General features: G+C 47.2%; 1 protein-coding gene across 1 annotated transcript in view; it reads right to left on the minus strand.

Moving 5' to 3' along the window:
* Window positions 1-80: 80 nt before the first annotated feature.
* The window catches only part of BMP6 (bone morphogenetic protein 6), a 93850-nt gene continuing 78169 nt past the window's right edge, over window positions 81-15761 (minus strand). The window contains exons 3-7 of the mRNA XM_075084078.1: window positions 13191-13339; window positions 11741-11938; window positions 3819-3895; window positions 1656-1766; window positions 81-1565 (exon numbers count right to left, since the gene is read on the minus strand). Of these exons, the coding sequence (XP_074940179.1) occupies window positions 1416-1565; window positions 1656-1766; window positions 3819-3895; window positions 11741-11938; window positions 13191-13339 (685 nt within the window). The 3' untranslated portion in view covers window positions 81-1415. The remainder of the gene's footprint in view (window positions 1566-1655; window positions 1767-3818; window positions 3896-11740; window positions 11939-13190; window positions 13340-15761) is intronic.

Raw genomic sequence — 15761 nt, forward strand, 5'->3', positions numbered from 1 at the left:
CTCTTCACTCTCTGTCCAGAACTTTTGATTCTGTTCAAACTGAAAATTGTAAGGGTAAAAAAGCCACAGCGAAAGCTAAGTGGTATACTGGCAGATGTATCGGATCAATGTATATACTTCTGCCTTAAAGGAAGCCTTTATTATCACGTTTTTAACAAGTTTCTAGTGAAGCACAATCTCATGAGTTTCTTGTATAAAATCAGAGTGGTACAATTGTTTACACTGAGATTTTTCTAAATAAAAACTTTTTAAAAAAGCAGTCTTTCTATAAATGATACAGCACAATGAATATACAATGACAAGTGCAATAAATTATAGCTTGTATTTACAAGAAGCCTTTTAAATGCAAGAATTAGAGGTAAGTGCATTTAATACAAGTTTAATATAGAGCAAGACAATTTGCTATTAGCTTCTGCTAGACAAACCGTGGCTACACTGTGAATGTATCCTTTATACCAGTTTGTTAGTTGCGTGAGTTGAAGGGGAAAGGTTGGCCAAAGACTTGCATATGTTGTTGACATTCTGTCTTCCTGTAAATAAATTGTCCATCTAGAGAATGAATGGCCCCTAAACTTTTACGTCTGAATTACAGCTGTAGAAGCGTCCCGACTTCCTTCCTGGGCCAGTGGTAGTGGATGAGGCAGCTCCGCATGGGGAGTGGAAGGAAGTCGCATAAGAACAAGAGTATAAAGTTACATTGCTCAGTCAAATAGCGAACTGGAAAGACCAGCCAGGGTCTGAGTTCGTGCTGGTTTTTCTAACACAGGGCGCAGCCAAGCCATCTTACACTTGCAGGATCAGACTTAAACTGTGCTTGGAGAATAAGAGAACTGAAACTTTTGCTTTGGCACAATTTAAGATGCTTACGGTCACGACAGATTTCAGGAGACTAACAGTCTAGGTGTAGTAACTGGCCCTTCTAGACAAAAGGCAATTCCTGAATTAGGAATTTTTTATTATCTTGTACAAGATATATGCTCTACGTCTGAAGAACTAACGCCACTTTCTTTACTGAAGCTTCCCTGTCTCTCCCCTTGTCTTCCCCCCCCCCCCCCCCCCAAAAAAAAAAAACCAAACACACCTCTTGCATTTTGTTTTGGGTGTCTGTCTCGTAAAACTGCAGCACACACCCAGCCAAATAAAGCGCGTGGGCATATTGCTGCTTTGCATGCCCTGGGTCTGCAGAGCCGAGCAGCACCCGCAACATAGGGTCAGGCTGGACACAGTCCGGCAGTTTGCTCACTCCCCAGCGTGTGGTCCCCGCACCCCTTCCTCCCACAAGGCACATACGTGGTGTTCTGAAAGCTGGTTCATCAATTATTTTTTTTCCTCCAAGGTCAGGTAGTTCATGAAAGCATGGAAGGTAGTATGGAAGGTCATGGCAGAATCACAGAGTCCGTGTGAAGACTGTTTTGTCAGTGACAGCCACAAGCTCTTACTACCATATTCCTATATTTCTTCAAGATTACATTAGAATTATCATCAAAATAAAGAACAGATATGGCGTTTAGTTTGGTAGGTGCACAGCATGGTTTGGGAACGTAATCGGGATTCATAAGATGAACCTGTTGCCAAAAAGGAAACACAACTGAGACAATGGTAACGCGGTTACAAATTCACCGATTGCTTGGGCATCACGCTTTCTGGAGACTTACCAGAGTTTGTACGATGGCGTGATTGGTCGCGTTCATATGGGCGTTGAGTGGGAACGAGCACTCCCCATCACAGTAGTTGGCTGCGTAGCCCTTTGGAGCAATTATCCAGTCCTTTTTAGGAAACAATGCAATGTGATTTAAATTAAAAAGTTGCCAACTTGTACAGACAACTGCATGCAATTAAGGGCAGCTGAAAATTTTCCACTCACTTTTTTCTTGAGGGTAAAAAAAATGTGTTTTCACTGAAACTGTTAGGGTTTGGGTTTTCTTTTTTTTTAAATATTTTTTTTTTTTTTCGGTGAGCATTGACTTTTCCATGGCCACACTCATAGTTTAATGTCCAAAGAATGGCGTACGTCTATGTGCAGCTTAACTGACACAAAGTAAAAGCGGTCTATTCCTAAAACTCTTGCTGGGTTGCCCTGTGGGGATTGTGGTTTGGATGCTTTTATGTTCCAGTGGTTCCTGCAGGTTAGGCCCTCTGGCTGAACTACCTTTCCTAGGTTGAATCACAGCCTCAGCTGGTGTCCCCTCCCGGAGAACACGCATGTACACACACGTGTGTACACACACACACAGAGCCATGCTATGGAAGAAGGTGACTCTTCACCCAAGGACTAATAAAATTACAGCTTCTCTGCTGCCACCACAAGAGCCAAAGGTAAATTAAAAGCAGCACCAATTAGCAGGAGAGCATTTGCCTCCTTTGGTGTCAGGCTCTGGTCACCCTGCAGGAGGACATACTGGTATGCTTCACGTGCACATAGGTCCTGGATGATTTCCCCATTAGCTGACAACAATTATCTGGGTTATCTTGAGTTTTGCTAGGCCTGAGTAGCCAGAGACGGTTGCTGTCTGATTGCTAACATGAGGCTACCTGGGCATAACAAACCCCTTCATTTTACTGTACTAGCTCCCCCATAATGTGCTCCCAGTAAACTGAGCTGCTTTTCATAAGACAGCCACTCTCCTGCTACAGAAGCCGGTACAGACAGTGTCATTAAAGTTGTGGTTTAATGCAATTTAAGAGTAAGGGAAGTGCTCTACTGCTAAAAAAAAATTATTATGCTAAAAAAAAATTGATTATGTTCTGAAGGAGATGATAGTAGTTGGGCACTGCTGCAGGGGGATGCTGCCCTGCTTCCATCATCTCCCTACAACAAGCAGGACCTGGATTCCAGCTCCTGCAAAGAGCCCTGCTGGTTTGTGGCCTTCCTTTGGCAGGATCTTACCTTTCTGCTCAAGCCTGCAACTAGAAAGGTGAAGGCAGTGCCTTCGAGACCATGAACTTCGCAACTGGAATATGCTTCCTGCCTGGAAGCAGGGCAAGAGAGCTGAGGAGGAGTTGGAACGACTGTGCGCAAGTAAAAGAAAAGCTGCTAACAAGTAAGGGGACTGGAGACAGCACGCAGCCACAGTTGTGGCTAGTGGGCTGGAGTTGACATAAGCTACAAAAAATGCTGCTGTCGAGGACTTTCATGCATATGGTATTACAGAAACAGCGGGGGTAGCCCTGGCCTCCTGAATTACAATCTGCTAAAAACATTAGCTGATAGAAATGGAACCTCCCTCACAAAAGTGCTGAGAGTATAAAAATGTAAAAAAAAATAAATATAAATTAAAACTTGAGGGCATTCTTTGAAACATGATGTTTGCTGACACTATGGCCTGGTCCTAAATAACTTACTCTAAAAAACTCTGGCCTCATGGTGTTGCAACTAAACCCGGTCTTCTGTCCACCTACCGCAGCCAGTGCTAAATGTGGGGCAGGGTTGGAGGATTTCAACACAACAGCCAAGGTTAAAATTAGGCCGATCACTAGAAAAAACTTGATTTTGTTAAAATCACTGCTTAACATCAGATTTTTTGTTCTCCTTATCATTAGAGGTACACAGATAGGAGCCCTTGCCCATACTGTGACTCCCATGAGGAGCGGAGAATGACTGTATACTTGAATCTCATAAAGTATCAACCTTCCTCTGGAGCTTATCAAATGTCACAACTATCAATATTTATTTGCCCTTCCCTGTGACTGGTTTTAGTGAGGAGTCACAAGGGACATTTTAAAGCATAATGGCAGCCTCGAGTGGAATTATCGTGACAGTGTTTAGATAACATTTTATAACAAAATGTCTAGTTTACCCAGAGAGAAACATCACACACCTGCCATCCCAAGTCTTGGAAGCTAACGTAAAGCTCATGCTTTCTGCATGCTGTTTTTAAGTCACTGCTGTTGTAATCTGTTAAAAGAAAAATAACAAAACAGGAATTTAAAAAGTAAGACAGGCAGAGCATTGCTGGCAGGCACAGCTGGCTAGATGTGTACACGCTGCAGGCTCAGCAGGAGAAACGGTGGGCTCCCTCAGCAGCCGAAAGGATAAAGGTGTTGAGGGACATCCAAAATAGGGCTGAAGCTTTTAAGATGCCTATGGGAATGGAGGCACCCAAGCAACAGTGACTTGGTTATAACTCCTTCAGCTGCCTTTATTAACTTGACAAGCAGTGCTTGTAAAACACCTCCAGTACAATGGCAACTTAAAAATAAATCTGCTCCTTCAGCCCGGCACAGGCTACGTCACTGCTGGGTGCTCAAACTCACCCTGCTTCCTTGGCCACAGTTTCTGACGTGTGCTGCCCTAGGTGGTAAGCTCATAAGACACACACTTACCAAGAGAATTACAACCCCAGGAAGGTTCATCATCACCCTGTGTGCCTGTATTGGTTAGCAGAAGTCCTTAAACAGCTAAGATGTCCCATAGGCAGCAAAGCCATGTCCCCATCCCTCTCTGTGCCTTACCCCTAGCCTGCCCTGAACATCACACGCAGCCCTGTGCACCACCTCTGCTCTTGGACCTTTACAAGGCATGCTCTGAAAAACAAGTTTCTCCTTCCCGTAACCCACTTATCTGGAGATGGCACAGGATTTGACACACTCTCAACATTAAATTGCTCCTTGGTACCCATACTGCACGGAAGAGTCAGGGCGCAGGGCGCGAAGCCCTGACCAGAGACCTTGCCCCTTGCCACAGCGCAATGTACGAGGATGCAGAAGCTGCTCCCGATGGCCCTAAAAATGCAGCTTTTGACAGCGAGTGGAATTTCCCATTTATATTTGGAAAGAGAGGCAGCTCCACATGCGAACACCTGGAACCGCAGTGAGCAGAGGAGCTGAGCCGTGACAGAGGGGCCTTTCACCCCCAGGTGGCTGCACAAATCCAGCCTTGACGGGTGGTGGCTGATTTCGTCACACCTCAGGCGGCTGCCGGACCTCAGCGCAGCAGCCACAGAAACCACCTTCGCAGCGGGGCGGCTCGGCCACCGGCTATGGCTGCCGAACCGGTGCTTCGCGCCTGATGGAAAGCACGAGAGGAAGAGATGGCGGCAAATTCGGCCGAGCGGCATGGGAGCCGAGGTCCCCGTCCATGCAGTGACATGTGGGCACTCGTCCCAGAGCTGGACCCAGACCGGCTGTGTTTTCCTCTGGTGCCTTACCCACAGGGGCCTCCTCTCCTCTCACACGCCTCATTTGCAAGTAAAGGCGCTTCCGTCAGCCACAGGCTGATGCGCCTGCCTCCTGCTGCCCTGGGCCTTTTCACTAACCAGCCCCCCGGCACCCCTAACGCGCCTTGAAAAGGCACCCTCCCAGCATCGCTTTCCCCACATGCGGCAGCTGGAATAGAAAAATATTTTTAGTGACTTTTTCCCTGGCTCTGAATAAGCCTTTCTTTTTCTTCCCTCCACCACCCCCCCAAAGTTTGAGAACTACAAATGCAAATATTTATTCAAAAGAAAAACTATAATACTAAAAGCACATCCAACTGACATTAAGTGCAGCACAGCATTACAGCTGGGTACAGTTAACACTGAGGTCTGAAAAAACCCTACACCTCAAACCTAGCCTCCAAACCACCAAAGATTAGGGAGTTGTTTTTAGAAGCAGTTTGGGTTTTAAACTTCAAGGATTGCATTTCAGACTTTCAATAGCTTCGCTTCAATCACGGATTTAATCAGGTGAGCAGAGCTGGTTAACAGCCTGCTGCAGCGTAAACATTCGCTCTTTCAGGAGCACTCGGTAGCAAGGACGAAGGCAAGCCCCTCTATTCAAGCTTTACATTTTCAAACCAGACATACCCAGTAGAAACCAGAGCGTGGTGGTTTTTTCAGATGAAGCTTTTCAGTCCCTGGCTCAGCCCAGGAGCAAATTTCTAGCGGGCGATGTTTCTAAATGATCTGGTCATAACAAGGGAAAAAAAGTGAGCAGAAGATACTTCTAGTGGTCAAAGGCTTTCATTTAAGTACCTGAAAACACGACTTCACTGTTCTTCAACGGGAAATGTGTTGTTTGCTTAGAGGAAAACCATCTGTATGTGACAGGGAGTTACAGTGGAGCTGATCTATTCACAGCCGAGTAGGCAGAACTACACTACATTCCAAATCCAGCTACAACTTACCCAAATCAGCTATGGGAAAGGGGAGAAGGCAAGGGAGGCAGAGAAAACAGGAGGGGGAAGAAAGGCTGTGAGCAATCACAAGTTTAAGAAAACAATGGAAAAAAAGAGCTGCTTAACAAGCTTCACAAAGCAGAACATATTATGAACATGTTCTCTCTCACACTGCCTGAAACTGGCCCCTCAAAATGCGCCCCGGTTCACTGGTTGGCAATCGAGTCACCCAGTTCACACTCTGCATCGACCAGTGGCTACTCTCCATCCAAGACAGACGCAGACAGCTCTACCTTCTCACTTGCTCAAACTCAGCCTTCGCTTCCTTCAATGTCAACAGATTAAACAGCTCCTCCCTCTGGATTTGCACTCTCCACCGTTAGCCCTCACCCCAAACTCCCCTGCCCTCTCTTCTTGTTATGTGTTTGCCTACTAGGTCTACTTTATGGACTAATTTAGCCCAACTTTAGTGATGTTACAAACGTTTAATCAACCCTTAGCAGTGGCTTTCTGAATCGGGGGAAAAATGCAGCAATACAGATGCAAATAATAACGATCTTCCCTATGGTTTGGGGCTCAGCATATGCCCTAGAGCCACGTACATCCAATTATGGGCCTGAAAAAAAAAGGAATCCACACAGTAAAGGGTTTTTCGTGGTGAGCTAAAGCTCACTGACCTACTGAGGTTGGCCTCCACAACACATTTTCTCCAATGCCTGGAAAGCAGTATCAGCTACTGCTCAACTGTTTTAGCCCAAATTGCTGTTTGAGGTGGCTTCCAGTGAGAAACCCAACATCCAAGAGGCAACAGGGTACGTGTCCCTCCCTGGCAGCCCTGCAGAGGAGAGCCAGGAGGGCCAAGAGGAGGCAGCCTGCAGCAGGGGGATGCTGCAAACAACAGCCGCAGGGCCAGCTTATGCTGGCATGACACAGTTTGCAAGGATTGCTTGCCAGAGACCTTCAAAATCTCTGCGAGTTTAGGGAGCTGCTTTGGGAGCTCCTATAGACTCATTGTGGGTTTAGCAAAACTGTCTCTGTTTTATCCCTGAATGTACCAGTTCAGAAACACTAGCTTGGCATTTACAAGGCTCTGCATTTAATCGCACTGCAAACTATTTTGTCTAAAACAGAGATTTAAAAAAAACCCCAAACCTCTAGTTCTGCACTTAAAAATAACTTCCAGGGCAGTGCAGTTAAAACAGCATGGTTAAGATGGCTTGTCTCTGGGTCTCGTTTGCACTGAATGCTGTCTGCCTTCACCAGAACCCAAGTCTGACTTTCTGCAAGCACAGATGTTTCTCTTAAGGCTGGACACTGGCATTTGTGTTGCTGAAAGGGGAGAGAGAATAGTCTGACCCTAATGGTCCTCCTCCTCCAGATACTTATGCACCCACCTTAGATTTCCTATAACCTCTCCCACGTTAAGTGCTGGCAAAGAATATATAAATATTTACTGAGGTCGATCCATCTGAGAACACCCTTCCTGCTCCCAAGGTGCCAGCTTACCAAATTCCACATGGTAATTAATTGCTTCTGTGGGCCAGAATAGCTTTGACAGAGGTCTCCAAGGCTAGCCCCTTCTTCTTGGTGTTTGTCTTTGGCCATTTGTCCAGATAAAGCGGGTGTAAGCTGATCACGCAGTTAGTAACAGCCCACTTCACATGAAAGCGATCTGCTTGGGTGGGAAGAAGGGGAGATGTCGGGCTGACATGGACCCGCGTATGAAGGCACATACAGAAACACCGGCCGTGCTGCTCCGGTCTGCATCCGAGTGCTCTACTAAAGGGAAGATTGGCTGCGAGATAACCATGTTTAACAAGACCCTTGCCACTGCGAAAGCATTTGGCCTTATTTGCCTCCAGTGTTTGTGTGTGCTGCCCTTTGCGGTACTTAGCTCCCATACACGTGGCAACATCTGCCTGGTACCGTGCGTGTCTGCCGGAAGGACAGGCCACTTGGAGGGCCTCTCCATTTCTCATGGAGCACCTCACACCAGTCCCAGAGGCCCCGGGGTGGCTAAAGAGAAGGACCCAAAAAGGGGTGTTGCATGAGTTTCACTCAGAACGGCAAGTGCAGCCCAAAGTCAGACATTTAAATCCAACTCCCTCTGTAAGGAGGGGCTGATGGGAAGAGATTTGCCTGAAGGCTGACTTGCAGAAGAAGAGGGTATCACCACTGGGCAAGGAGACAGCCCAGCCCAGCATTTAGGTAACTCACAGAGGAGCTGGCCGTATGGCAGCAAAGCTCTTACGCCTGAAGGTCTCCATCTGTTACAGTGAAGAGGGTCCCCATCTCTTCAGGTTAACTAGAGGGTCAGCCTGAAGTCTGAAAGCGTGAGCTAAATCTACCGCAAGACGCAGCTGAGCAAGGGCCTCCAGATCTTGTAGACAACAGCAGAGAAACACCTGCACGCTCCTCCCACCTGCCTCGTTCCTTCACGTCCTGGGCCAGAGCTGGTGTATGATTTTCCCCCTCAACAGATGAAAATACTTCCTTTTCTTCCTGTTCATCCTCCTTCTGCAGAAGAACAGAGCTTGGCTCCAGGAATGCATTGACGCAGGACTCTATGTCAAAGCAGTTTATAACCATGGGGGTTACTCAGTTCTGTTTTATATAAGCCAGTCATAATTAAGTGTTTATAATAAAGGGAAACGAGCATTCTTGGTGAAAGAATACAGACCACTGGGATTCTTATGCCACAGCCATAACCTTAGCATCTGAGCACTTGGTACTGACTGTAGGACAACTGCACATCAAAGGGAGCACAGCGGGGTCCCAATCCCGCACATAGCAGCATGCCTTCATGTAAACCCCACGGCTCACCAGATCCAGTACCAGCCCATCAGCACACTTCACATACTCCCAACTCCAGGACTTTAAATGCTTTCCATCTTTAGATAGTAAGTGGGACTTTTTAGACACACCGCCCAACCCAATTCACATAATCTTTTGGGAAAGGGGCTCATTTTTGGACTGAAGAAAGAAAACCCTGTGTATTCACTAACATAGAGGAAGGAAGGTTCAATCTACAAAAAACCATCAAGACCAGCCAGCTGCTTTGCTGTCCAGGAGAGAAACTACCCTCAAGCCCTGATAGGCAGCGGCAACCCTGGCTTGGGGAAGAGCACAGACCAAAAATCTGACAAGATGTAAGATCCAGCGAGAGATGACGACGCGCAGGTGGAGAGATACACAGAAGGGGGCCGCAGCATCCCAGTTCTACACCCACTTTGGGTCTAGATGCATCAGGGCACCCTCAGAAGAGCAAGGTAGCCTTCAGGGTAACCCCCAGGCTCACGTCCTGCTTCATCCTGGGGTGCACACTTCCCCAGCCCCATTATGCATCATCAGGGCACAGATGTAGGAACCCACACAACTGAAAAAAGTCCCTGTGATCTCTTTAACATTAAAAACACATATCGTTCATCAGTGCCTCTTGGGCTATTAAATCAACCACTTCTTAAGGAGAACAGACTCTAAGAGTGTCACACTTAGAAAGGAAAATAAGCTGATGCAGTCTCTCTTTTCTAAACACAGAAACCAAAGAAACATACATCTCAACTTTAAATTCCCCACCTTTCCCCCGCCTTAAATCCACAGAGGCTCAACTATACCCTGTTGACTACTGAACTGCCAAATTCCAGGTTTTAAATTAAAGCTGGCTTTGAGCTAGAAGAGCTCAAAAAAGCCCTTGAGACCACAGAATGACCAGCTATTTCTTCCCTTTTTGTCATTTTATAATTTTACGACCTGATGTGTGGTGTAGTCAAGAAAACATCGATGTAAAAATGGCCCTTTTTGCCCAATATATCTGCTCCCTCTGGAGCTTTGAGTCACATCGCCTGATTTAATAGTAGTGAAAATTTGTTTTTAGCACTGAAAAGCTTGCGGAGCTAGGGAAAGAAAGTTGAAGCCTATCCTGACTCTGCTACCAGTGCCGCAAAACAGCAATGCAGCAAGTAACTTTCCCAAAGTGCTGTGAACGCATTAAAAAATTGGCTCTCGTGACAAATGGAGCGCAGCAGCCGAGCCTACCTGAGCAGGAGCATTGCAGGCTGCCCGCTTAATGGGTGAGCTCATTGCTTATAAAGCCCAGGTGAATAAACTACCTATGCCCTTGGCAAGCCCATCACACAGGAAACTAACACAGTGAGCAGCCATGATGTCTGCCATAAAAACTGCAGCTTGGAGACCCCAAGGAAAACCAGGAACAAAGTGGGCCTCAGCAATTGGGATGAACAGACGGCTCCACCTGTAGGGTTGGCAGAGGGCTCTCATGCCAGATTAGATGATAACTCCTCAGACAATGCCACACTGGCACTGCCTGGCCTCCCTCAGGGAGGTCAGGCTGTAGGACCAAGTTGATCCTCCTGCCCCCAAAGTTCGTGAAGTGACATTTCACACCCAACCGAGCCTGGCACTTGCATGGCATGGCATGGGAACCCACAGACACACTGTGGCATGCTCCACAAGGACATGCAACAGCTGCTAGTGGCCAGCTGCTGCTGGCATGTGCTAGCCCAAAGGGCAAGTCCATCACCATGCTGGGCTGGAGGAACAGGGCTGCATAAGCACATGGCCATGCCCAAAGCCTGGCCACCAGCCCTGGAGGAGGTCCCAACCTGGCTCTGGCTCCCTGCAGGCTCCCAATGCCACAGCCAGAGCAGGGCCACCTTGGGTACAGCGTGGCTCACCCACAACCCAAGCATGCAAGGGCAGGAGACAGCCTACAGATTCACACAGACTAATTTCAGCAATGTTGGCTCATCTCCCTGTGCTATGTCTGGACATAGACTGAAAAATACAGCCACCTCTCTTCCGTGGCGCATAGTCATTTCTAGACACAGCAAAAGCAGGGATCCTATTGGAAATGAAGGGGGCAGCAAAAGCAAATTAATCAAGTAACTTGGAATCGGCTGAGAAGTTTGAGAGAAAAGAAGGTACTCCATGAACAACGGACTTGTAGCACTGTGGTGGAGGGCGGAGTGACTGGAAAACAGACAAGACTTAGAAGGCAGGACACACTCAATTTCTGTCAAAATTTCAGTTATTCTATTATCCCACCAGCCTGCAACAGCACTCACAAGGCTGCTGTACAACACTGCAACGTGCAACCTTTCCACAGCAAACAGGCAAGCCTCTTTGCCTGCCTGGAAATGCACTTCACTGTGTATACACTGCTATTCTCACAAGGGGGGGGAAGGTTCTTGTGCTGTTCTACCAGGGTTTTTCCAAAGAAAACCAGAAGAGGACTGTGCTGGAAACGCGTATGTGCAATACCACAAATCGCAGTATATGCCGAGATGGAATCTTTTAAATATTGCATTCCATGTGGCGTAATTCTAGGCAAATACTGTGTAGCAAGCAACCTACAAGCACAAAATTCGGAGTTAAAACACCTCGGCACCCTGAATTCAATGGCTGCAGCTTCACATGGGGGTCTGGACTCCAGCCTGGATTGAAGAGGACCCTCTTAAGTCCCATTATGTGAGACTCCCTCTCCCATCGCCTTGCAGGTGTAACCTGTAACTCCAAGGAAGAGCATCCCATCTCACAGCCCCCTTGTTGCTTTTGCACTCCAAAGCAAAGAGAAACGTTACAAGTCGCCCCAGCTTCCAGACAAAATGGGTGTTGCAAGATTACCTGTGACACTAGACACCCTGGAAACGTCCTGAGCCTGGGTGGAGCGGTTGCGACTCTGTTGCCTGCGCCTGCTCGTTGCTGACCTGGTGGTCCGAACATGAACTTCACTCACTTTGAAGAAGGCCACCATGAAAGGCTGTTTGTCATAAGGGCCATCTCTGCCTATAAGGCCTGCTTCTCTAGGATTTACACTGAAACCTTGAAATCAAACAGAAAAGTGAGTGTTAGAGGAATGGTGGTGTTGGATTTCTCCTTCCAGAATCACAGCATTCTCATGAGCAGTGTTTCTTTCTTCTTGCTCACACTCTTCTTCTGTTATCACTGAACACTCCCCTCCTGCCACCATGACCTATGGACATTTTTACAGCAGCACTCCATCCATCCTGGACAAGAGGCTCCACCCACAGCACCTAGCTCTTTGGTACCCCTATGGCATCTCTGCTCTGGTTTAGGCATTGAAGGGGTATACAGATGGATACATAAAACACAAAGCCCAGTTGTGTCATGAAATTAGTTCTGCTGCCCATAAAACGCAAGAAGCAGAGATGGGATTAGGAGACCTCTAGGGAAAGCAGAGGGCAAAGAGATGGAATGCTTTAGTCAGGAGCACAGGGCTCTCAGCCCATTTGGGGAGGGGAAGGCTGGCACTAACATTTCCTCAGGGAAAACAGTGGACAGCCCCTCTGGCCTCACTTGACCCCACAGGTGTATCAAACCCTAGCATGAAGCGACAGGAAGAAAGCATAAGGTTGGAGACCAGTTCCTACAGAGGAAAGATGTCATTGTCATCTTTTTGGTCACCCTCTTCTCATCTAGATCCTCTCCTTCCCCACTGCTTATCTTCCAACACTCAATTTCATGCTCTTTTGCAGTCTCTTCTCTCCTTTTCCACCTTGTGAAGTTTCTGTGGGCTGTGAAATGCTATCATTGAGCTGCCTTCAGAGGCACCAGCCCCACACAGTGAGTGCATTGCTTCTCCAGAGCATGGCTCCTACCTCAGGTTTGATGAGATCTGAGCAGTGATGGCAGCCACAGCAGCCAGCAGGGCTGCCATAAGCCCACATGGGGAGGCACATACCCGTATACCTGCCCTCTTCTCTTCTTCTCACCCCTAAACCTCACCCCACCTGGCATCTCAGCTCCATGCCCCCTTCCACCTCCAACTCAGGAACCGGGACCCTACTCCAGCCCACTTCCAACACTCCATCGCTGTACTGTTCAGAGATACCTGACCTTGCTCATGGGGGACGACATGTCTGTCATGGGACAGCCAAGAAGCTGACTGCCCTCAATCTGTGCCCTCAGATGCTTTGCTCAAGGTGTTGGCTACAGCTGCCTACAAAGGCAGGGTGCTCACTCCCCCCATCATCACTGGACTCTGCTAGCACCACTTCTAGACAGCATCCAAGAGGCTCGTCATGTTACTTGCATTAACTGGCCTGTAACCTACCATCTCGGGTCACCACGCTCAGCTGCAGTCCCATGTTGTGCTGGGGGTTCACCACCCACATGTTACTGGTGGCAGTGACGTCAAACTCCAGCCAGCCCTCCTCCGAGGCCCACACTGCCCGCGTGTCCAGCAGAAACAGGTCAGAGGCCCTGCAGAGGAGAAATGTAATGACAAGATTGTGATGTCTGGGATTTTCTCCCTTGGCTTTCGCTGTTACAGAAACAAGAAAACCTGAAATAAGTAAAAATGATGTTAATAGCTAGGGGGCAAAAAAATCCCCCAAATCTGCCTGTTTTTATCCTAGGTTTTGCTATGAGATGCACATACTTCTGCATGTGAAATTCAGGATTACAAAGGTTTTTCACCATTTTTGAGGCTGGAAGAAAGCAGTCTTAGTCCTTAGGTCTGGGTGTTTCTCCACCAGCAAGGAACTTGTAAGCCACCCTTCTTCCTGAAGAGCGTAATGCTAGCTCTGGCAGGACAGCAGTCAAACTACCAGCATTTCGAGGCATTCAATGGCTTTTGTCAAAGGGATTTCGTGGTTTCAGCCCACCTTCCACAACACAGATCTACCACAATTGACCAAGCCCCTCACTCCCCCCTCCCCAAAATAATCACCTAACTGGCCAAGCATCAAACAGCGAAGGAAAACAAACCTCTAAAGACTTCTAAAGACATTTTTCTGAGGCACATCAAGTGGGATTAGAGTGCCTTGTTCCAAAGCTGTTAGTACTCAGTCTCCTTCATGGGTTTCAGGTTCATATGCTATCAAGTCTATACTTATTTTGCAGCATCAAATGCCCACCAAAACTCAGTTCAATTAAATCAGCTGGAGGAGCACCCAGAGAAATCCCATGTACATTTTCTCACTGTATTCTAGACATAACTTTCCTGTGCAAGAGCACTACAACTCCTGTCCTTAACCTGTGGCCATCATCACAAAATGGATACCAGGTGTCAATCTCATCTTCACCCTTCTTTGCACCCTGGATTTTTTTTTCTAGCAATAACTTAATGGGAATGAGAAAACAGGGTACCTGTCCCTTCCACCCATCAAAGGTTAACTTCAGAAAAAAACATTTTGATTGAGTTACATTTTATTTTTGGCCAACTGCTATGTCATACTGCCCAGCAGCTTGGTTTGCATGAGATCACACATGGAAAAATAAGCACTTAAGTATATTAGGGCTCCTAGTGCGGCTATTTTTACAGCGTGGAGGCTTTCCTCTGCCTCACTGGTAGCTGCACACTCTGTGGTTGACTCAGCAGCCTTTCCCACAGGAGTCTTTGCCACCAGTCCTCCAACGGGAAGAGGGTTCAGGACAACTCTGACCTTCACCTCCAACAGCAGCGAGTGGCTGGGGCTGGCCAGCTGCTACATGGTTTGGAAACCTTAAGGTTGAAAGATTTGGGCTTTCCCAGGCAGGGTATATAAACTAAAATGTTGCTTAAAGGAGACTGCAAACAGCAGCTGCAGCTGAGACCTCTCTTCCCCTCTCCAGGTTTAAGAGAGGAGTGAACTGCTAGATCATTCCCACCTCTGAATATGACTTATCCATTGGTTCTCTCCAATGCTTGAAATAGACTATGCCTGAAAAGTGGTCTTCCTAGCACCTTTCTGACCTTCCCCCTCACACCAGTTGCTTTTTGATCTCATCTCCCACCTTCCCTCCTCTAAGTGCCATACTCTCCCCAGCACTCACCTGCTCCAGACAGTGTCCCACTGGACACATTGACGTTACATCCCCCCAAACCAAACATGTCTGGCTGCAGAGCTGCTGGAAACTCTGTTAAGAGCAAAACCTCACGAACGCTCAACCACACAAGATTAGTCAGGTCTACAAAAACATGAAGAGGGGGCTCAGAGCTTATGTTCCCATTGCCTTGTACTTCGAGCACTCTCAGCCTGAACGGACCACATGGTATCATCTAGCCCATTCCCCTGAACACCAGGCAGGATCAACTACATCCACATCACTCCTGAGAGATGTTTGCCTGACCTGATCTTATAGATTTCCAGCCTCAAGAACTCCACCATCTTTCCAGGAAATTGGAAAGCAAGTTTCACTTGAAGCACTTTATTATTTTTTTTTTGCCTTTCCCCATAATATCTAACTTAAATGTCACAACAATCTCCCCTTCTTATTAAAACATCTTCAGTCTTTCCTTGCAAGCCACATTTTGTAGACTTTGACTCTTCTCTTTGCTCTTTACAGACCCAACTCAGATCAAGATCTCACTGATGCTGAGTACAGTGGAAGGATAATCTTGATGCATCTCAGACTATGCCTCTACTCATACATCTCAGAATATGATTTTGGCTTCTTCACAAAACTCACACTGTTAACTCGTGTTCACCTTGTGATCCACTATAATCCTTAGATTCATGCAGCTGAACCGCAAAGGACCCAGTCATTTCCTAGGGTGTATTTATATCACTGATTTTTCACATCCAAATGCAATTCTTCTTTCTACCAGATCACACTTGGTTTTCCCCCAATTGAACCTCCATCATTATTAGATTACTTAAAACACGGACTTGCTTTCCAGTGGATCTCCCCCATCTTAGCG

This window comes from Phalacrocorax aristotelis, chromosome 2, assembly GCF_949628215.1.
Source record: "Phalacrocorax aristotelis chromosome 2, bGulAri2.1, whole genome shotgun sequence".
Classification (NCBI taxonomy): domain Eukaryota; kingdom Metazoa; phylum Chordata; class Aves; order Suliformes; family Phalacrocoracidae; genus Phalacrocorax; species Phalacrocorax aristotelis.